Consider the following 22,876-nt stretch of genomic DNA (forward strand, 5'->3'; position numbering starts at 1 on the left):
TGGTTGAAAAAAATAATAAAAATCGAATTTAATTAAATACTAGACAATTATTTTCATCTGGTTTGAATTTGTCACTTCCGAAAAGATTTCATTTAAAAGTAAAAAAAGGGTTTTAAATGGTTTATATGCAGATTAAAAATGAGCACTCAGGAGGTGAAGATTGGCATGGTTCCTGTAGGACTCCAGTAGTTCTTTTTAGTATAAAAAATATATTTTTCTTTTTTTTTTTTTTGTCAGAGCATGACCTCAGTGGAACAGGATGTTCTCAGCTAATCAGCAGAATTGTCAAGGCAACACTCAGAAATAAGTGTCTTTCCTCAGCGTTTCACAGTATTTCTTTCCTGCCAAAAACATTTGCTTCAAGGTCTTTTCCCTTCTGCCTTCAGGCTTTGCTGAGCTGGCAGAGTCAGGGAGCTTAAACACTGAAACTCTGCGTCCTGTTGGAGGCCAGCCATGACAGTTGACAACGTCAGGCTGCCTTTTGGAGCTCTCAGATAAGAAAGCTATCTGTCACCAGAAAGACGACGTCCTGTGCCACTAAGCAGCGCTCTGTAAATATAGGAACTCAGCAAATTAGCAGTGGGAGCGGGGAGGCGTACCGCTGGATCTTTGGTGCAGCAGGAAAACGGCACTCCGCATTTCTCACGACTTGGGTTGGAATCGGTGCAGTTAAAGTAGATGTTCAAATTCCAGTCATCCGCTCCGAAAGCCCCACAGCACTCCCACTGCAACGCCAAAGAGAAATATAAATACAATAAAAAAAGAAAGAATATTGGACATAAATCAACAGAAACTGCTCTCACGTATTCCTGGGTGAAATCAATAAGGTTTTGCAAATCGATGTCGTCTCTGTAGGCTCGGATGTTGTTATTGATGAAAAAGTTTAGCTGATCCTTGATCCAGTCTTTGAAAACGAAAGCCAGGACTCCTGCAGTCAGCTCCAGAAAGAAGATGATACCCAAAAACACAGAAAACTAAAAGAAAAAAAAAGAAAAGAAAGACTCACAAATCTACAGCTTCCATCAGAACACATTGAATATATAAAAGGAACATACAAACTTGAGCAGAAATGAGTTCTCCCGCAACGCTCCGATACAACCGGCAAAACCGAGGATGAACATGACACCCCCCACCACCAGGAAGAGCCAGACAGGGTCAAAGCCCCCCAGATCAGTAATAGACGAGATGTTAGAAAGAACACCCTGGTAAAAAAAAAAAAAAATGTTAAGGCATCTAGAGAAATTCATCATGATATGCTATAAAATCCCACTGTTTGTTCCCAGTATGCAGCCTAGGTGTGTGAGGTTCCTCAGGGTTTTGTGTTAGTCCCTTCCTTTTTTCACCTGAAAAATCTACCACTTAATGTCTGAGTCACCTCCTTCCTACAGTCGCTTAGTTTATACTATAATGTTTTTCAAGAGAAATTAGAATGATGTTTTAAATCAGTAGGAAATCAACGAATTACGACTAAACTCCAAAAAGAAAGGCAAGATTTTTAAATGAACTGTTAAATGTAAATAAAGCATAAATGAGCAAAGTAGATACTTGTGATGATTTGTTAAAAACATGAAACAAGATACTATTGGTCAAATACAAAGATATACTACAAATCAGAAGTTTCATGCACTTCCTGTTCCAATCCAAATACTATAATACGTTATGTTCTGACATTTCTAAACACTCCAAAGAGTGTTGGCTGCAGTTAAATGACTTTAAAGTTTAATCTACGTGTGTTGATAAGTGGAACTGGAAGAAATTGGGGGGAAAAAGTGCTGTGGTTGGAGAAAGAGAATAATGTTGTCTATACTTCTGGCATCCTTATGTTTGAGGAATTTAGGTTCAAATGACTGACAAATGGCTAAAATCAACTCACTTCTACTTGTTCTGGAGTTGCTGCAAGTCTCGAAATGCTTGAATTCAGTTTCAAGTCCCACTCCAACCATATTTTTTTCTTTTGTAAAATCGTTTCCAGTAGTCATTTAATCACAACTTTAGCCAAAATCAAAAAGCTTTGTCATTTTTTAAGCTGAGCGGCAGTAGCTTTTTAGAAATATAATTCTGGTCTGTGGGTGGGACTGTTGGCTTGAAGCAACCCCGCCCCCTTCCCCTCCCCGTCACTGGGAGCTCTGTTATGGCTAGTGAATGTGGCCAATAGTCGCCAGGAAAAGCACCGTTAAAAATTCCCTTTTTCAGTCCGTCTTAGGAAACAAAAGATGGCGTAATTTATGTGCTACTTTTAAAGCATGCGCAAAAAGTGCCATTTTTGAGCCGTTTTTTGCAGCTCTTTTACTGGCGATTATTGACCACTTTTGCTTGCCATACTATGTCGGTGCCTGAGCTTATAGCCTCAAGCTAGTATTAGCGACGCATATATATTGGCGAGCAATACTTTTTTTTTTTTTTTTAGACTTGTCCTGTCCAACAGCTGAGCAAATACGTATGTTTTTTGGGGGAGGGGCAAAAATGGCGAGGAATAAAGAAGTTTATCATCCATACAGTTAGACGTACATGAATCTTTTGTCTGTAAGCCGAATGGATCAGAGCAGGGAGCTTGTGGCCCGCCTACTATAGCATCTCCATCACAAATACAACCTTGTTCAAGTGTCATTTTTTTCACCTGCTTCTCATTCTTAACAATCAGAATAAAGGAATACCCAGAAATGCAAATTCAGGCTTCATTTTCTTAACATATGTCCTCCATTATCAGAAAAATGCCACAAAACATGTTAAAAATACCAAAAACAATATTTTCATTTAAATAATGTTTTTACAAAATCAGGCAAGCAAAATGTCTGCTCCCTTTGTGCGAAAAATCAAACCAGCAAACTAAAAAAAGTAAAAGAAATAAGATTATCAGCTGTCTCATGTCCTCACATTATTATAAGGATAAAATATCCAAATTACCTAAAAAGTGTCAATGTTCACATTTTTTTACTATTTTATTTTTTTTTTATTAGTGCTTTCTTTTTTTGTATATCCAGAAAATAACAGTGAAAAAGTTTTCAGAACTTTCATGATCGCATCTGTAGGAAAAATGTCTAAGATGGAGTAAAGTCTGCGTCCTGTTGTGAGACAAGCACAGCTAATGAATGTTTAAACAGCGTCACACACGCTTAGAGTCCATTGTTCCTACGGAAAACGTGACATTCCCGTCTGACTCAGGAAAGGCACTCCGGCATTCCATGAGGACGGACGTGGATGAATAAGAAGGAACACTAACGGCAGGAACACTGACGGCATGCTGGTTATGTGCAGGTGTGAAGGAGAGAAAAATAAAGCAGCTATAAAACAACAACAGATGCATCCGGCCCACCTTTTCACTCCATGCCCACAATCCAATGCCAAGGAACGCCACTCCGAGGAACTAACAGAGAGGAGACAAAGAGAGCCGGGTTTTTATGCAGCATGTAATCATCACACTGAAACATATGGAGAAAAACCACAGAGTTTCCAAGCAATGCTCCATATTTCTTCTCTGTTGGCAGAACGTGGAGGACTCTAAAACATGAGAACACTTTTTCAATTTACTGCAACCATTCTCAGCAATTAAGATAGGCTTCCAGCAACTAAAAGATGTATTATTTGTGTCACTTCATTAAATGCTAAAATTTAAAAAACATAACTTTTTAACATGGATATGAATAAAAACAGACAAATATTCCAGAATAAATCAACTTAAATAACTTTTAATAAAAATATATTCTGTTTATATGTAGTGTATTAATAATAATTAAATTGGTGCATTTACTGATATTGATTTGCTATCTATGTCTAAATAAATAAATAAATGGGATGGAACGGAGCAGAAACGCTCCTCAGCTGAAACAACACGCCACCAGGTGGGTTTAAAGCTGCTGACAGCCGGAGGCCCCGCAGTGAAACGCTCCCCACGCACGACAGGAGGCGTTTGTTTTCCTACGAACGATCAAACCTGATGACAGCCGCTTTCTCCGGCCCGCAACCACAACAAAAGACCATGAGAGTCAGTATGGATGGGTGAACAAGGAGGGGAAATAAAGAAATATAGAATAATTGTTTGAATAAAAAAAAACGTATGAGCTCAAACAAGGCCCCGAAGATCCATAACAAGAGACTTACCCAGAAGATAATGTTGAATCCGAAGATGAAGTACTTGATGCAGCAGCTCACCTCGTGAGCTTTGAAATGTTTCCCCGAGATCATCTGGAAGGAGCTGGTCCGGTCCTCGCGGCGGGAACGGGTCACATCGAAGCCTCGGTGTTATTGTTTGACAGGTTGCTGGAGGAAACACCCTTCGGTGTGATGATGGTGGTGATGATGATGATGATGGTCAGCAAAAAAACGCACCGTCAGTTCATTTTCAGCGCCTCGATGGGAGCATCGCGCTCTTCCCGCAAAGAGGAGAGGTGAAACCGCACAGCCCGTGAAAATCCCCGAAGAGACCCGCTGTGGTCACGCGGAGGGTCCTACTGTGACACGGATCCGCCCTGTGATCCGAACCGACGGACATCCATCTGACCCGCAGTTTCCACAACAGACATGGCTGATGTTAAAGCGACATCTGCCGCAGCCAATCAGGAGTGCGGTTTGTCTGAGGAGGCGGGACTTCCTGTCTTCAGTGTTATTTTGGAATATATTAGAAAATGTGTTTAAAATGAGAAAATAATTTTCAAAAAATCAACCTGAAGAGGAAAAAAACAGGTTTTGCTTTCCAATAACATATAAATTCATGTTTTAACAAATAACTATGTTTATTCATTTAAAATAATCTAAAATTATTAGCACATTCTCCTACTTTTTGTGTTATTTTGACTAAAAGTTTAGACCATTCATATTGTCTGCGGTGGCTTCACTTTTTATTTATTAAAACTTGATTCAAACATGATTATAGTAAAATACATGCAATGTGGCACACATAACGGATTTTAATATCAACACCAACAAAAATAATAGACATATTTGAAAAGCATCTTATTTAAGCCTGCCCTTTAAAAAAGACAGAGAAGAAAGCAAAACAAGCAAAATAAACGGAAGCAAAAATCAAACATAAAAAAAATCAGCATACCAAATGATATTGATTTTAATATTAATTATATGCTTACATTCTTAATTGTTGTTTCAGGGAAAATAAAGATCTATAATTATTCCCCCGAACTTTGTATCCAGTTTTTTCACCCATTAAGCAAAACTCTTGTTCCTATTTACTTATGCATATTTATATACATAGCTGGTGTCTGATTAACTATTAAAATGAGCCAGTTTGTCTGCAGGACTCCTCAAATGTCAAAAATTACATCCAACTTTAGAATTTTGTGTCTAAACTTAGTGAAACATTTTGTTTTCATCTAACATAGTTTAAACTATTTCTATATGTAGCCGGATATTTCTGTAGAAATCCTAGCAATCTTATGACACATAATAGAAGCAAGGAAAAAAAATCACAATTAATGTGTCAATTTTAATTGGTTGCCAAATAACTTAATTAGATTCTCTAATATTCACTAAAGTATGTGTTTTCGTTATGAATCAGTTTGTGATTCTTCAATAGTCAATGAATAGTTGAACTGTATTCTTCTATTTTTGGCTAAAAACAAAAATCAAATTCAGTTGAATATTTCGACCTCTGCAAATGTGATTACATTGCCCTCTAGTGGCAGCAAACGGTACCCGCATCTCGGTGCCTCACCATTCACAGAATAAACATGATCAGCATTTATTATTGGATTTTTATTTATTGCACAAAATATATGACAACTTCATTTTTTTTACAAATATTTGAATACAAAACAGCCTTATTTATAGAAAAAATAAACATCTTTGTGCAAATCACATGTACTTTCAATGTTCTTAGAGAAATATATGTTAGGAAAAAGGACAGTTTAATAATACCTGAGGCCCAATGTTAAACAACACAGTGTTGAGGGAAACACTGGGTTATTCTATGCCAAAGTCTTTCACTTCTTACAAGATTTTTGTTTCTTTTTTATATTAAAAACATATTTTACATGCTATGACACACATTGAAAATGCATTGTACATTTAATCATCTAACTTTGCTTCTTGCAATAATTTACATAAGAACTTTTTCAGGTGTAAAGCAAGTAAATCACATAAAAATAAAGGATCCCTTATATGGTTTGGTGAAGACTTATTAATAAACTGAAGCATTTTTTTTTAAATAAAACGTAAAACAAAGATAATCAGGCTGCTTTTGAATCAAACTAATGTATTTTTTATGATTAAAAACAAACAAAAAAACCCTAACATTTCTAAATGTTCAGTTTATGCATCAACCACAAAAAGTACCAAGTCAGTCAGAAAAAAAGGAAAACATATTTGTGTCTTCAAACTGTATCAGAGTATTATAATGTCAAGAAAAAATATATTAAAGCACGCTTTTCCCTCACATTAATTTAAATATTCATAGTACATCTTAAACAGAAATAAGAATACAAAAAAAAATCTGCCTTCATAAAGGGCAATTAGATGTCTTCTTAAGGCTTTTGGAGGAACATCTTTGAAATTGTCCTGTAAATTCACAGAGTTGCATAATTGGCTGAACAGAGCCTCAATTCCTTTAAATTATTCCAGTGCACCAGTTTTAGGGATTTAAACAAAAAACTGGATCAATGAGGTGCTGATATTAAGGATTGTACTATAAAGCTTTCTGGTGATCAATCCGTTCTTCATAAAAGATTAAATGCATAACAGTAATACTGTGACTCAAACGAGATTACATGATTTCTCATGCAAGCCTGAGAGCAGTTGAGTAACACTGTGAAGGGTTTTTTTTTTTTAGCTTTGACACTTTTGTTTTTTAAAGTGCAACCCTGAAACACACTAAAAAGTAACCCACTTAGTGCTTCATAACACAAGCCCACATATGGGAGTTTTTTTAGACCATCGTAGATGTCCTGAAACCACGAAAGCACCAATTGAGGAGGAACAGCTCCGCCATGTACTGTAGCATCTCGTTGCTCCTGAAGTTGTAGAGAAGTCGACTCGGTTATGATTTTTAGGTGACCTTGACGACTGGCTTCTTATGGACACAGAGGAAGGAAACGTATGGCACGCCGATGAAAGCCCACTTCTCATTTGGCCAGAACATGATGACGGGGCCTCGCTCCGGGGCTTCGGTGGCGACGTCAAAGTATGCAAAGCAAACGCAACCCAAGTAGGACGCCAGGCAAATGAGGATGTGCCTGTAGGAGAAAGACAATCGTCAGAAATGTAGAAGGCCAAAAGACATTTTTCTCTATAGTTGCACTTTTTGCTGTAGATTTCATAGAACGCTTTTGAAGACTTTTGAGAAGAATCCCAAAAATCAAATACAAAAAAAACAAAAAAAACAAATCCTGTGTAAATAGAAAGTTGACCGGATGTTTCTGCTACTACTACCATTTCTCCCGAATAGACTTTGAGCTTACCAGGCGCAGTGTAAATAGGGGAAGTTAACAGATGACCACATTTCACAGAATATCCTGTCGCTGATCCAGCAGAGCAGAGCCAGCGCCCACCAGATCCCCGAGATCAAGCCCAGCTTGAACACACGCGGGTTTTCACACCTGGAGAGACAAGAAAATTGAAAAAAATCTGACAAAACATGCAAACAAGATGTATATTTTTTATTATACCCACAAAAAATGAAATGTAAAGTATTAATTCTGAAAAGGTTTTTGACAACAAACTTTTCTGGAAAACAGCATCACTTAAAAGTTTGATCGACTCTGTATGCAGAGTGTTACATAAATAAACACCCCCCCGACCTACAAAGATATGCTAATCCAGAGGGCCACTGATAAGCTATTCTTAGTGTTGTCCTCCTTACAGACTCCACTTGAGGTAAACAGTCATGTAGAGCTGTTCTGGTTCTGACAAGGTGTCACCTTCCCTTCAGACCGAGCATCTGATGAAGTCACACCATTTTACCTTTAAGCTCCAAGAGGACCTGAGCTGCACGACACAACGCCGTTTCAAACAAGCTTTCTTCAGCTACAGAAGACCCTCCAGCTCGCAATATGCTCACTTTTTCAGTGATCAAGAAAACTTCCCGCTCCCACAGAATTTCACTGTTTTGTCTGCCGTCTTCCTCCAGTCTAGAGAACATAATGTTTCTTAATGACCTTCACAATCTGAGAACAAAAAACATTCCGTTCATTTGTTGAACTTGGCAGGAAGAGAGCGTCTGTGCTCCAAAATGACTTCTCCTAGCATTTATTTCAAATCCAATCAAAGCTTCAATTAAAAAAATTGAAGAAGTTGTGGTAACAAGACTGAACTCTGTGGTTTAGTTTGACAAAATCTCTAAAAAGTCAAACTTTTATTATGTTCTAACACAAAAATTTGGTGTTAAGGGGTTTGTTTATTCTAAATCCTAACAAACTTTAGTGAATTTTGAAGAAAATAATAAAAACACTTTAATCTCCAGTAAACAACACAAAATTCACAACCACCTCTTTGTCGACAGCAAAAATGACTAAAAATAAAGTATTCTTAACCTTTTTAATGGCACAGACGGTGTATAACAATCTCCCATTTATAAGAAAATTCACTTTTTTATTTTAAACTGAAAAGAAAATTGAGAATTCAAATGCTAAAATATAGAAAACAAACTCCAGATGCCTTTAACCCAACAACTTAACCTATCTGGAAAAATTGAGTGTTAAAGGTTTTTATTATTATCCAATTTTTTTCAAGTTTAATGAATTTTAAAGTTAAAATAAACAAATAAAAACACTTAACATACCACAAAAATCCTCAACCACCTCTTTGTAAACATAAAAAATAACCCCCCCAAAAAATCATCAACTCTTTAATAGCAAAGTCTATAACAGCCAAAGTCTGTAACAGTCAAGTATTTCTTGAAAAATACTTGAAATGCTTAAGCAGGAAAAACAAACTCCAGATACCTTTAACCCAATAACTTGACTTTTCTTGCAATTTGATACTGTGAAAAAAATGTTCACAAAAAAAAACTTGGACACTGAAATATTAAGGCAGAGTTGCACAAGTACACATTCTTGTATATTATACAAACAGCTCCCTTTAGAAACACATCTACTGACAAAACTAACCTAAAACGTTCAGCAGAGCAGAATGTTGATCAAATGCTGATGGATTTAACCTCTATGACACAGCGGACCCCAGGAAGAATAGTCTTACCTTTGGTTAAGACTAATGGGGATCCTTAAATAAATTCAAAATTCAAACCAGCAGCAACACCCAAAGCAAAAGGCTAACGGATGTTAATATTTACACAAGTTATCCGGTGATCCACTGTGTTTAATGAAATGAGCTGTAAGTGATACATTTGATGCCTAGAACTTCAGCTCTAATATAGCAAATGTCCTAATGAGATTAACTCCTAAACTGGATTACATAACCAGTCCAGAAAGCGGGCAGGAAAACTGTCACCGCTTCTCGTTAGCAGCAGGAAGTCCGAAAATGAAAGGAAGTGGGTCGTTAAACTTTTGTACTGTAGACGGTCGTCATACATGAGGTTTCAGTCTGCGTTCCAGCATTCAATAAATTCCTTACAGGATCCGTCTGCAGGTCAGTCAAGATCCCTTCCTGCTAAACAATCAGCACAGTCAGAATCATGGAATCCAGTCAGAAATTACAGACACGCCTGAGATAAGAAACAGAAATTAGATTATGGAGAGCTTCAGTGCAGGAAGCAGAAAAGAACATCATTTTTGGAATATTTGAGGAAAATGTATTCAATCAAAAGCATATAAATAAAAATAATTCTGCAAAGAATTATTAACTGAAAGAAAATGGCATACTTTGGATAATATGATAGATGAGAAAAATAAATAAATTAGGAAGAATATGCTTACTTATTTGATATCTTAGAAGAAAATTGTTAAAGTTGTTTAAAACAACAGCATAAGGAAACAGGACATTAGTCACGAATGACTTGCATTGGCAATTTAACAAAAAAAACAGAAAAATCCTAAGAATGTTTCACAAAAAGATAAATCCATTATACAACCCAAATGTGTTATTTAAAAAAAAAAGTCAAATAAATGTGGCATCATTTTGAAATTAAGACACAATTGACTGCAAACTCAAAAGTAGGTTTGTAGGTCTTCTTTAAATGATGAGAAAAGTACAGTATTCTGCTAACTGAAACCACAGCTTGTTTACAACAGCGATTTGGTTACTTTTATATGTGAACTTTGACTTTTAGCCAGAGTAGTAATAAAAGCAGATATTCTCACTTGCAACTAGTGGTTGAAACTGGAGTCTGTCGTGAGAAAAAGCATGGCAACTTTGCAATTCAAAATGCCATTTGGAAATGTAGCTTCCTACTTTCCCAGACATACACAACAAACCCATTTTGCTTCCTTATTTTGAGTCGGAGTAGTTTTCTGGCTACACACAACTTCAAGCCTGCCACTAAAAGTACAGAGATGCAATGAGGGCCTTTTTTATTTTTATTTTTGGAGAAAAAACCTCTGAAAGCTTTGATTATAGTAGTCATCACTGATGGGATCCAAAGGGGCAAAACAAGGTAAGGAAAAACCAAACCAATGACTTGATAAGTCCAGCAGGTTTCAGAGTTCAGGTTGTGTGGAGGTCGTAGAGATGGTATTCTAAATAAGGGAATTATTGTGGTTGCTGGGATCTTTCGCTGCAAACTCCTTTACAGGGATGCTTATAAAGTGTTGTTGGCTCTAAAGACGAGGCAGCAGAATATGTATTTATACCCTCAATGTAAAGTTAAATTTATCACAGCACTTTGAGAACAAGGGGCAGTTTTGATAAACAACAGGAACTGTAGCTCCATTTAACTAGAATAGTTTGTAAGTGATGACCTTATCAACATTGAAATCCATTTTCAAACAATTTTTTTTTAAATGTTTCTGGTTCCTGGAAATAATTTGTAATACAAATAGAGACATATTGATGAGCACTTTTGTAGCTTTACCTCACATACGTTTCCATTTTTAGTGTGACTTTCACGACATGAGGCTAAAACTAGCTTTGAGAGATGTTTTAAACAAAAATAAACCACACCAACCGTGTGGTTCAAAAACAATTTGCGTTTTGACAGCTAGATTACATGCTAAAGATTCTTGTACAGGTCTGAATTTTTATCAGACAAAGCTTGTTCTTGGTGTTGATTTCCTGCACGTATTCCACAACAAATTACTGTATTTCCAGAAGTTTTTGTATGGGAGCTTCCATGTTTCAAGCTAAAACAGAAGACCAAGTTTCAGTTTTCCACTTCAAATATCTTTTTGATCTATTGTAAAACCATTCAAAGTGGTCTTTTAATTGTGATTATGCTGTGTTTTTTTTGTTTTTTTTTTAGACAAAATCAAAAAGCCTCTGCTTTTTTTCTAAAACAGTTTCTGCAGAGCTTGCTTCAGAGTAGTTGGTGGGACTGTTGTTGCAGAGTAAGCCTGCACTCATTACCTATCATCTCTTTGTTTAGATACTCTCCTGCTAACTTACAGCTCCTGATTCACCCCAGTTTGAATAAAGGAATACGATATCCTGACGTACACCGCACATGAAAACATTTTCCCAACATGGACAAGTGAGAAACCTCTCTATAAAAAAAACTGATACTGACTTGTCATTGAACGTTTTCCTCTGGAAAACCTGACCTGTCCACTCCACGCCACCAAGGATCCTTTTATGAAGACCTGTACACCTTACCACCGCTTCACCAGTCTAAATACAGCCACTATACTAACATTTTATGGGCTATTTTTCACTTTCTTCTACAAACTGCTATTTTTTTTTTTAACCCTGTGAGAAGGAATTTTGTTTTGTTTGCTGTGAGAGTCTTTATGACCACGGATCAGTGTTGTGCTGGGCTATGACAGTTTTCCTTATACACGTCCACCATCATCAGACAAATGTGTCTTTCAATGTAAGCTTCTGAAGGTTCTGCATGTTGCACTATAATCTTGGTAAATGCAACATCACGTGGGCTTCAGTAGTGATGGTTCATCAATAAGGGGGATGGGAGAGTGTGTTTTAATTACAGAGCATTCGAGCCGCTCTCAGCCTCCCCGGCCTGAAGCGTACTGGTTGGACGGTCGATACCCCACTTTCAGGAGGAGTGTTTTGAGATCCGTTCTAGCTGAGGAACAGATCGTTCCTCATGCAGGAAGGATGTTGGGCGAAATGTGTTTTGTAGATTTGGAAAAAGCATTTGGACATGTCCCTCTGGATATCTTAGTAGGTATCCTTTAGAAGTAAGAGTGCAGCATGCAATACAAACATAGGAGGAGTTTAGTTTGCTTTGCCAGCGGTAAATCAGATTTCATTCTGATGAGTTGTTATGATTGCCCTTTGTCATTAAGTCTATTCATGGAAGAAGGGTTTTGCTTTCAAAGCCTTAAAAACCTCGTCTTTGTTGTTCTTGGATAACATGGTCCTTTATCTTCCTCGAGCCCTGGCCTCCATCTCTCACTGGAGTGTGTGAAAGAGCTGGGATTGGAACAAGGAACCCCAGCTCCAAGACCATCGTTTTCAACAAGAAAAAGGTCACAATTCCACTCTCCATTTACTGGAGAGTCTAGTTCCACCCCCACCTACAGCCATGAGCTGTGGGTTGAAAGGAGCAGATCTGATCATAGATCCATAAAGCCAAGAGGGGTTTTCTCTGAGATAGAGGGCAAATTTCAGCCTTTTTGGAAGACTGTACTCATTTGCACCTCCATAGCGAGGTATTTCGGGCATGTCTGATTAGGGAGATCCAGAACAAACTGGAGAGACGATATCTTGGCCTGCTTGGGAATGACTTGGTATGGTACTAAAAGAACTGGAAGAGGTGGCAGAAGAAAGGAAGTTGTGGGCTTTCATGCAGAGACGACCGTTGACCTCATGACCCAAACTAGAAACACAATAATGAATGGAAACTACAGATCAAGCGGAAATTTACAGCACATTTTGCCTTGTAAAGTTGTGTTTTTTTTGTTGTTTTTATCATTAATAATGCTGTTTCTGCACAACAGGGAGGCACTTGAAAAGCAGCCAACAGTCTGTGATGTGAAAAAGCAAACAACAAAATATTGTGTACTTTTTAAGAGCAGAAGTCAATCAGACAGGAACACAGGAAATGCGTCTCATTTAGAAGAACAAAAACAAGCAGCTTCAAACGATGACGGGCAAAGCCCTCCGGTCAGGAATGATGCAGAAGTTAAACAATAGATGACTTAAGGTTTTAGGGTAAGGGAGTAAGGCTTGTGGGAAACTGAAAAAATACATCACATTCTCAAGACTCGGACAGAGAAAAACATTTGACACATGCACTCACAAAGACAAAGAGGGGCATGCAATATGGTTCCAGGGACATTCTTTGGCAAAATAAGGTTCTTTAACTCTGCCTGGAACAGACTGACCGGTTTGAGGTCAAAGTGACTCATTCCACACTAGTCTTTTTTTTTTAAGTTTCTTCTGTTATGTTTGCTACTGATGATTATAGGAGCCGTTTAACACATTTACAAATAAATAAACACATTTTCAAATGCATGCTTTGTTTTATATATTCCATTTTAACAACTAAATTTCTAAAAAGTAACGTAGTTTGCAGGTTTTTAAAGTAGAAATGGTCAAATATGTCATATCTGAAAACAACCTGAAACTTTAGTTTTTCTTAACTGGTTAATTTTGACATCATATTTGAACAGAAGAATTCACCACAAAGCACATCTTTATAAGTCAAGATGCTTGCGCATGACTTGCAATAACTTAGATTATTTCCATTTATCTTATTTTCTGATACTAAAGGAAGTTTTATTTTGGAAAGCTACTAGATGCTGTTCACAACATACGTCTTGGTCATGTGACTTAAAGTGGCTACCTGAATTCCTAAGCTAGTAGCCAAAAGCTTCTCGCGTTATTGGGGGCGGGACTTTCGAGAAGAACTGAGGAGTTTCCTCACTTTTTAGACAATGGCAATGCTCGTTATTGTGGAAAGTTCATGTAGGTCCCCTTTCTAAAATAATGGTTGGTTTCCTCTTTGGATTTCTCATAGCAGACAGCTCCGTTTTGCTCCAGCACTCCGCCCCCCATAGCAGGTGCACTGCTGCTGCTGAATGATGGTAATTCTCCATCTTATTTACTAAAATAAAAGGTTGGTTTTGTCCAAAAACTATACAAATAAATGCTATATTATCTCTATAATTTAATAAAATCTCAATCACAGGATGCAAAAACAATTTGTTTATTTTTATTATGCTGATCTCACAGCTGCACGGCAGGACGCCTGAGCGTGATTAATAAATATTAGGGTTAACCCTAACCCTAACCCAAATTAATTATGTCTTATTAATTGCACACGTTAACCCGTCAACATTCACAGCCCTAATTTAAAGACAAAATGATCATTTTTTTTTACCCTGAAAGATAATCTGAGCCTGGATTGAGTGTTAAAATAGCATTCTATGGGAAACAAAATGATGTAATGCTTTCTTTATAGAATTTTTAAAATCAGAAACAACTTCTAGAAATTAACAACTTTGTATAATTGAATCTTCATCATCTGTTTAAAAAAATGTAGCATTCCATTTTGAAAATAGATTTTCAGAAACTGGAAGCTCACAAATGCAAACATCTATCTCGTTTGAACCGGTCCTTGAAAATGTTGCCTAATTTAAACCGGTCAGTGGCCTGAAAAAGGTTGGGGGCCACTGGTTTATGAATTTCAGAAAAGTAGCAAAAAGGGAAAATCTTTAAAAGCAAACCAAAATAATCTATAAATGTGTGCTGAGATGCATATAAAAATTCACACCAAATGCTTGCTCTTTGTTTTCACAAATCAAAAAAAGACAGATTAGTCTCTGATTTGGCACAGTTACAAAATGACTCATTCAACCAAAATAATAAATAAATAAATATAGCAGTGGGCTGCACAGTGAGGCCTCACAGAAATAACGTCCTTCAAATTCCGGCTGGGACTTTGCATGTTCTCCCCGTGCATGTGCAGGTTTTCTCTAGGCCACGTCAGCTTCCACCCACAGTCCAAAAACATGCCTTAGAGCTTAACAGGGTGTCTCTGAATTGCCCTTAGATAAGGGATAGGCAACTCCAGGCCTTGAGGGCTGCAATCCTGCATGTTTTCCAACATCCTCTGCTCTGGGATGTTCTAATTAGACTCATCTGAACCAGGTAATCAGTCATGAGTGGGGGTTGGATGTCTGGAAATCATGCACTGCGGCCCTCGAGGCCTGGAGTTGCCTATCCCTGCCCTAGATGTTGTGTCTCTGCAACCTGTTTATGGTGTACCCTGCCTTCATCCAACAGTGGCTGGGACAAGCTTCAGCAATCCCGTGACCCCAAAAGGGATACAGCGGGTTCAGCAAATGAATAGAAGGATACTAGTATGATTAAAAAAAAGCACATAAAATGTTATTTTATTTAATAACTGGAAACAACAGAAAAAGATTAAATATTTGTTTGGTTTTTTTGTTCAATAGTGCTCCAAGAGATTGAGGGAGAAAGTCTGCCTTCTTTTACAGTAGCTTGAGGACAAAAACTGCTTTGAAGTTAGCGGACACAACAGCTTTCTAACCGTTTTAAAGCTTATCATTTCAAACTCCACAAACCTTTTCAGCTCGGATATGAGCAACAGTGTGCAGGGGATGCCTAGAGTCATCAGCGACAGAGAGTTGATGACGGGTTTAACAAAAGCCAGCCCGGTAGTGATTCCTGACAAGATACCGATGACCACTTTGAAGCGCGACCTGCACGGGGAAACAAAAAAACACACATATTTACAACATGTTGCTCATTTTGAAATGCAGGAGGCAAAATGAATGACCTAAAACTTCAACCAGATTGAACCACACTGACATACTTTAGAGAAAAAGTATCAGCTCAGCAGATTACATGAGCAGACTGAGAAATCTAAAATGTCACTTCAAAGCATCACAGCTGTGTGACAATGAAAAAAGAAGTGTCGACATGTGATGCAGCTTTTTACTGGTGTCAGCTATCCTCGACAGCTCTATTATTAGAGTCATGGCAGTGGGGACATCATGCAACAAACCACTGACCCGCAGTAAACTCAAAAGCTAAAAGCTGCCATTCCTTCTGCTTTAAAACTGTGTCAGTTGCAGAAATGCCATTTAAGAAAAAAAAATCTTTCTTCTCTAAACATCCAGCCTCTAACCAATTTTAAACTCATCGTAAGTGTACCTACCGATCTCTCCTGAAGGTCCTTGGCAGGTATCTTTTAGGAAACCACATGGCGATGGCACACATGAGCACCCATAAAATTGCAAGCTCGTCCAGCATCTGACCGAGGAAGCTGAGGGTGGCGTGGAAATAAGTCGATCCGATTCCTGGGAGAAAAAGAAACACAGGAGCTTTTAGTCTGTGAGATCAGAAACGTATTGATATGCTAGATGAGGTCTGCAAGCTTCAACGCTAAAAGAGCCATTTGGGACAGCTTCGTATGGACTAAAAGTCTCACTTCACCGTTTAGAAACATATATAGGCTTTTTAAATATTTAGAATAACCAATCTATGACAAACGCTTGATTTTTCGATGTTTAACTACATTTTTTTTTCACTTTTGACAGCATCACATATGCACCCCTTAATAAGATCCTCCTGCTGCAGCACATTTACATTAAAAAAAAAAAATGCAAGAAATTTAAACAGGAAATTTGTCTCTCAACTTCATCTTTTCCTCCTTTTTATTATCAAATATAAACATCACAAGACTTAAAATAAATCAATAAAAATTTGACCAAAAAATAAATAAATAATGAGCCATTCTGAAAGTAAACTAAACATTTGGCCATCATTTTGCTCAGCTATTTGACATGTAAACATGAATAACAAAACTTAAAACAAAATCAACTAAAAAGTATAAAACTAGGATTTAGTTAAAAGAATTAGGATTTTTATTCAAGAGAGCCACAATAGAGAGATAAAAGTCATATGTGGCTCGGGAGCCTCAGGTTTTGGATCAATAAATGAGCATGAACTATAGGCAATAAAACAGTAAAAAAAGACAAAGCCATGATGTGCTTTTTTCCCCCCCCCTTGGTGACGGAGCAAAAATTCTTAGCTTCTCTGTATATTTATTAGAAACAAAACAAAACAAAAAAAAACTTATCAGTTTTGAAAAAAGTGGTCAAACCACCCAAAAAATAAATAAAAAACAAGCATTAAATCCCATGTTGCAACAATACACAATCTCATTTTTAACTTGAGAGCATTAAATAAAATCTCAACACAAAGTAAAATTAGGTCGTGGCATCCAAACGGATTTAAAAACAGTGAGCTGGCATCGAGCTGAAGCGATAGAACAACTATGTGGTTGACACCATGACAAATGAGTCATCTTTCTTGCCTTTAATTGGGTACTTCAGGCGTTTATCATGCATGCATCTGCAGCCATGCCATCTCTAAAGGGGGTTTCAGCTCATGCTCGACAACAACTTGGACAAAGTTTTATTCCATCTTCTAACTAATGAGAGCAGAGACCTCATCCGCTGTGATGACAAAGAAACCACTCTTGTTTTGTCATATTGTACAGTCCTACACTTATCAGACGGTGCATCAGCTTATTTATGTCACTTTCACAAGCTTCAAAGTTATAGTTTCATAAAGTAACTCCTTAGTACGTTGTGTCTCTGCTACATCCGCCTCATAAGTATCAGCAATTAAACTCAGAGTAAAAGGCTTTAAGGTAAAGTATCCTTTTCAGACAAAAAATACTCTGTTAAAAGCTCTCGCTGTGACTGTATTTGCCAGAATATAATGTGTTTGTGTTCATCAGAAGTTTAGACACCCCAGCCTCTTAATGGAGAGATGAGATAGTTCACTGAAACGCAGAGACAGGATGGATCAGTCAGTGCCCCACTGTTATCAATGTCCAGCAGACCTGAAATTATCAGCATAATCTGCTGTCATTTTAACCGGCGTTAAAGGAATTTCCTTTACTTTTCCTTGTTTGTTTTGTTACCATTTGTTGGACAAAAATGTTAAAATAATTATCAGTGTTTTGAGTGTATATTTTATTAGTAAAAAGACAAAAAATGCATGTTTTTAGGAGCTGAAACATCACTTTCTAAAAACAAAAAAAGAATTGTGCATTCATAGATTTTTGAAAGCAAACCAGATGTAAGAGAATCTGAAAAAAATGTTAAAAGGAAGTATATTTTATTGCCCTTTTACAACCAGTGATACTTGTAGTAGCAGTTAATTTCTCATATTGTAATTCTGATGCAATAGGAGCCAGGAAATAGACTTTACAGACATCAAAGAATAGGAAAAGTCAATAAATAAAGTGAATACAAGTTATTTGGGAGCATGATTGTCATGTTATAGACTTCTGTTCCCATCTAAGTCAAAGAAAAGTTCATTTCAAGACAGAAGAAGAGAGGAAATCACGTGACTTCTGTCACCAAAGCTGGAACCTTAAAAAGTGTGCAGCATCTACAACTCTTTTGTGAAGATTTCATGGAGAAGAATAAGACGTTTTAAGAAGCAAACAGGAAAGTTATTATTCAAAAAGTAAAATTTGACAAAATAACACATTTATTTTGTGAAAAAGATGGCAAGAAATACGTTCTTTAACCAACTATGGCTAACTTTCAGAGAACAATGGCATATGAGAGTTTATGGAAATCTTGTTCCTGGTGTTTTTAACATGTTTTTATGGCATTTTTCTCATGATGGAGGACATAGATAAAGAAAATTAAGATTAAATGTACATTTCTGAGTATTGTTTTACTATTATTGAAGCAGAGGAAAGAAATATGTTTAAAGAAAAATATATTACAATCATCAATCGACAGGCCATAAGCTCCTTGCTCCGCTCCATTCTGATGCATCCGCTTGAAGACAAATACATCCAAGTTTTCCTCGTCTGAGCTGGCATCTAGTTCAGAACTATACGGCTGCGTAGCTCCGATTTCTATCTCCATTTTTGTTGCACTGGTAATGCTAGGTTGGGGGTTTGAGGGGCTGTAAACAAAGGGATACTGAGAAACACGCCAATAGTCCCGTCCACAACTCAGAGGCAAATTTTTAATGAACTCTTGCTGCTCTGCAGAAAATATGTTTAAGAAAATGTTTTATTTTTTTATTGTGGCTAAAAACGGTAATCATAATTAAAAGACAACCGGGAAGGCCTTTAAAGTAGATCAAAAGATGATAAAAACTTGGGAAGATAAAAAAATAATAATAATAATAAAGTAACCTATTTGAGTATACTTAGAATAATGTATTTGTCCCTAAATTGAGTGAATAAACCGCTGAAATCCAGTGGGTTTTGACAGAATTCAGCAAATCCAGATACCACAGAATTGTCCAGAGGCAGAAAATGTGTGACAAAGCTCTCTGCATCCAAACAGTCGGTCAAGAGTCCAAGTGGTCCAGTTAGATTGTTACATAATCACTTGTTCACAGCTGTGAAGGACAACCACTTACAGTGCTTGATTCAATCCTTACACCACTATTTAACCCTAAAAAGATCCATACATTTAACATTGTTCTAACTTTTATCAGTTCATTTAACCATTTTCATTTTGTGAGCATCTGCTGTGAATATTAGGGATTTACTAAACATGTAATAGTTGATTGATTAGTTGTTTATTAAGTTGCCAGATCAATACATGTGAAAGCTCAAAAGAAGCAACAACTTAGTATTTCAAGGGGTCTGAGCACATTCCAACTTCCCCTTCCATGTCTGTGCTTCAAAGTGTTGGATGACATTAAAGACTGAAGTGACACTCACCGACCACAACCAGCAGGATCCAGATGAGGTAGATCCCGCTGTTGAAATGCGTGGCATATTGGCGGAACAAGCACATTAAGATCGGCGGCAGAACAAAAAACAGTATGTTGCTGATCTGGAATGACAAACAAAGAAAAGCCATGAGGAGGGCTCGCGCTGACGGCGCGCGAGGCGACGGAGATGATAGCGGAACGTGTTGATTGTGTATAAGCCACGCAGGAGGCAACAGCGGGGAAATTGTCGTAAACAGCTGCAAAACAACGTAAAGTTAGTTTCAACAGGAGACTCGCAACCCCGACTGCAGGATGGAAAAGTTCAGAGAGCAAAACAAAAGAAGCTGTAATTAACAAAACTGCATTATTATCTCAATGCCAGACTTGAACTGCAACTGACCGTGTTGTAAAATTCTGCGATGCTGGGGTAAATAAGGTAATTGCCTTCACACCAGTCCACTTCGGAGCTGCCAGCCTGCAACTGGTCCCAGAAAATCACATTGACGCTACTCATGTCTGGGCTAGTTCTGTCGGATGGACTGTCCACAACAGACAGCACTCCTCCGGCGCTCTTTAGCACATCAAACTAATCCAAAATAAAGCGTGGAACAAAAGAATTGGTGATTCAAAGATGTCAACACGGTGACTAAACGATCGACTTTAGTGCCTGAGACCCCACGCGTTCTATACGCCTAAGTTGGTGTGCGAAACAGCTGATAGACTTCATTTTATGACCGTCCTCTCTTCGACAAAGCCTCTTTTTAGTCAAGACGCTCAGCCTCCTCCTCCTCTCACAGCTGCTCGGACGTCAAAGACTGCACGCGCCAAGAGGATTCGCTCATTCTTACTTCCTTCTTCGCTGAAGATGTTTCCGGTCTATCCCGGAAGTAATCTTTTTCTCCCATTCAGTTTTTTTATTCGTTTTTTTTTAGTAATAAAAATCTTTAAATCCACCAAGCATTTAATTATTTTAACTTTTTGTTTTACAAACTTAATTTGTAGAAAGTCAAACATTATATATCTTTCAGTCAGTTAGAACTTGACTTTTGTCAAGTGTATCTGAACTAGACAGTGTTCTGTTCGGTACATACACATAAAGCCAATAAAATGCATTGCTTAAAAATACACATTTGACTATATTAATGTGACCACAAAGGGGTACGATATATATATATATATATATTAGAGCTAGATTATAGAAAAAAAGAAATTATTATCAAAATGAGTCAAAATCATTTTGCTCCATACCCCTGACAATAGAAAAGCTTGATTTAATTCTAAAAACAAATTAATAAAATTCCACTTCAATTTTTGGTTCAAGGTTATTCTAAGTTGTGGTGGAATTATATAAATGAGTTTATTCCCATGCATTTACACACCCGTCTAAATTGTTGCTACACTGATTGGAAGGATGGTTTAGGTGCCTTGCCCAAGGACACAACGACAGTTGGCTGGAGGGAGTGGGGATTGAGCCGCCAATTATTGGCCGACCTGCTCAACCAAATAAAGAAAAGAAAAGACATTAGTAGAAGCTTTGTGATAGGGGAGTTTGAAAAAACTAGAGGGTTTGCCAATGTGACGAAAAGAAGAAAAGTGAACATGCTATGAGACCACATAAAAATTGAGCAAGACTTTAAGATTTGGTGCAGGTTCGAATTGTTTTATTGTAGTGTGAATGGAAAGAGGAACATAGGAGTTATCCTGAAAGAGGAGCTTGTTTTGGAGGCACACCAAGAGAGGTAAAGGTTTTCCTTGGTAAGAAATGGAAGAACAGTCCTAAGCAACAGAATGTGTGAACGGGGTGAAGAGACACGTGCAAACAGCTTGAAACAGGTGGAGAGTTTCAGGTGTGATGTGTGACACAGATTGTTATCAAGAAAAAAATGTAGAAGACTGTGGTGGGAGCAGCCATGCTTAATGATAATAGCACTGAGAAGGAGACAGTGGACCTAGGCGGAGGTGGAAGAGCTCATACTAAATGTGACTAGTACGTCAGGGCATCAAAGTCAGTGTATAAGAAACAATGAGATTTCAGTATAAAGTGGTCCATGAGTGGCATCTCTCAACATTATTCATGTAATCCATAGTGCACCAAATAACTTGTATAATGAAGTTTAGGTGTAACTCAAGTCCATACTGTCAAGCAGTAATACAATTTCATGACTTTACATGTGATAGAGAGGATTTACCTTCACACATGGTAGCAGAAAGCCAGTAGAAGCCGTCCACTGTACCATGGTGCTGAAATTACGCAACACAAAAAAGTGGTAAATTATACAGATGCATTTTAAGCATAATACGTGTGAATATTCTGTTTTACGGGTTGTACCTCTTTTCCTGTCCCATTTACATATATCCTCTCCCTTTTTTTTCTTTTTACTTGCTACCCATTTTACTCACTACTTGACTCTCCCCTTTTCTCTTCCAGTCTATTTTCCATTGACTCTTTTACTCACATTCCTCTCTCCTTTTCTCTTCCTGAATTGTATTAATAGAAAACGAGATTAAAAGGCATGTATGGACATAAAAAGGAAGCAAACATGGAACAAATGGAGAATCTTCTACTCTTTTTCATCTCTTTTTCTCCACTGTCCATTTGTGGTTGTATGACCTTCATTTATTTGTTCTTTTTTCCTTTTGGTTTTCTCTTTTTTCTTTTCTAATTACTCATCTCCATGTCCTTCAAGTGGGTTGTGGGTTGCTGGTGCTGCGGGTGCAGTGAACAAACTTGTCACTTTCTATAACTTTAAGAAGACGTAAAGGTTTTTTGTTTTCCTCTGCCTTCCTTCTCTCTTCAGTGCCACTGGAGTAGGGTTTTTCATCTTGCTGTTTTGCATTTTCTTCTCAATCACTCTCCTCTTTCTCTTTCACTAATTCGCGCAGTTTGCTTTTGTTTAGAGGCGGTCTTCCGGATTCTGCAGCACATGCGCAGAAGACTGTTCGATACAATGGATGAAGAAGGGGTGGTGTGGGATGACGAGTGACATAATATGAATTATGCTGGCATTTGAGTTAGACCATTTTAATAATCAATATAACTTTTGATAGTAAATAAGCCATAAACACGATAGCCATATGTGTAAGGGATTTTTTTATGGGCCCCTTAGAAACTTTGAGTCTTACGCAACCCCCTATTTTTGACTGGAGGTAAGTCCACCCTTGATCTAATTTCGGTAATTTATTTATT

General features: G+C 37.5%; 2 protein-coding genes across 3 annotated transcripts in view; both read right to left on the bottom strand.

Annotated features, from left to right (window-relative positions):
• The window catches only part of LOC112157381 (tetraspanin-5), a 10,989-nt gene extending 6,455 nt beyond the window's left edge, over positions 1-4,534 (bottom strand). The window contains exons 1-5 of the mRNA XM_024290081.2: positions 4,099-4,534; positions 3,314-3,364; positions 1,056-1,202; positions 804-974; positions 600-725 (exon numbers count right to left, since the gene is read on the bottom strand). Of these exons, the coding sequence (XP_024145849.1) occupies positions 600-725; positions 804-974; positions 1,056-1,202; positions 3,314-3,364; positions 4,099-4,182 (579 nt within the window). The 5' untranslated portion in view covers positions 4,183-4,534. The remainder of the gene's footprint in view (positions 1-599; positions 726-803; positions 975-1,055; positions 1,203-3,313; positions 3,365-4,098) is intronic.
• Positions 4,535-5,691: 1,157 nt separating this feature from the next.
• acer2 (alkaline ceramidase 2) lies at positions 5,692-22,816 on the bottom strand. 2 transcript variants are annotated; one of them, XM_024289731.2, is made up of 7 exons: positions 22,019-22,816; positions 21,879-21,930; positions 19,697-19,811; positions 16,145-16,286; positions 15,549-15,686; positions 7,407-7,544; positions 5,692-7,181 (listed from the first exon to the last, which is right to left on the bottom strand). In XM_024289731.2, the coding sequence occupies exons 1-7, from the start codon at positions 22,033-22,035 to the stop codon at positions 6,995-6,997; spliced, it is 789 nt and encodes a 262-aa protein (XP_024145499.1). In that variant the 5' UTR covers positions 22,036-22,816; the 3' UTR covers positions 5,692-6,994. The 2 variants fall into 2 exon arrangements, with proteins under 2 accessions (XP_024145499.1, XP_024145498.1); XM_024289730.2 differs by lacking the exons at positions 21,879-21,930; positions 22,019-22,816 and adding an exon at positions 20,090-20,580.
• Positions 22,817-22,876: the final 60 nt, after the last annotated feature.

Source organism: Oryzias melastigma, linkage group LG1, assembly GCF_002922805.2.
Source record: "Oryzias melastigma strain HK-1 linkage group LG1, ASM292280v2, whole genome shotgun sequence".
Lineage (NCBI taxonomy): Eukaryota > Metazoa > Chordata > Actinopteri > Beloniformes > Adrianichthyidae > Oryzias > Oryzias melastigma.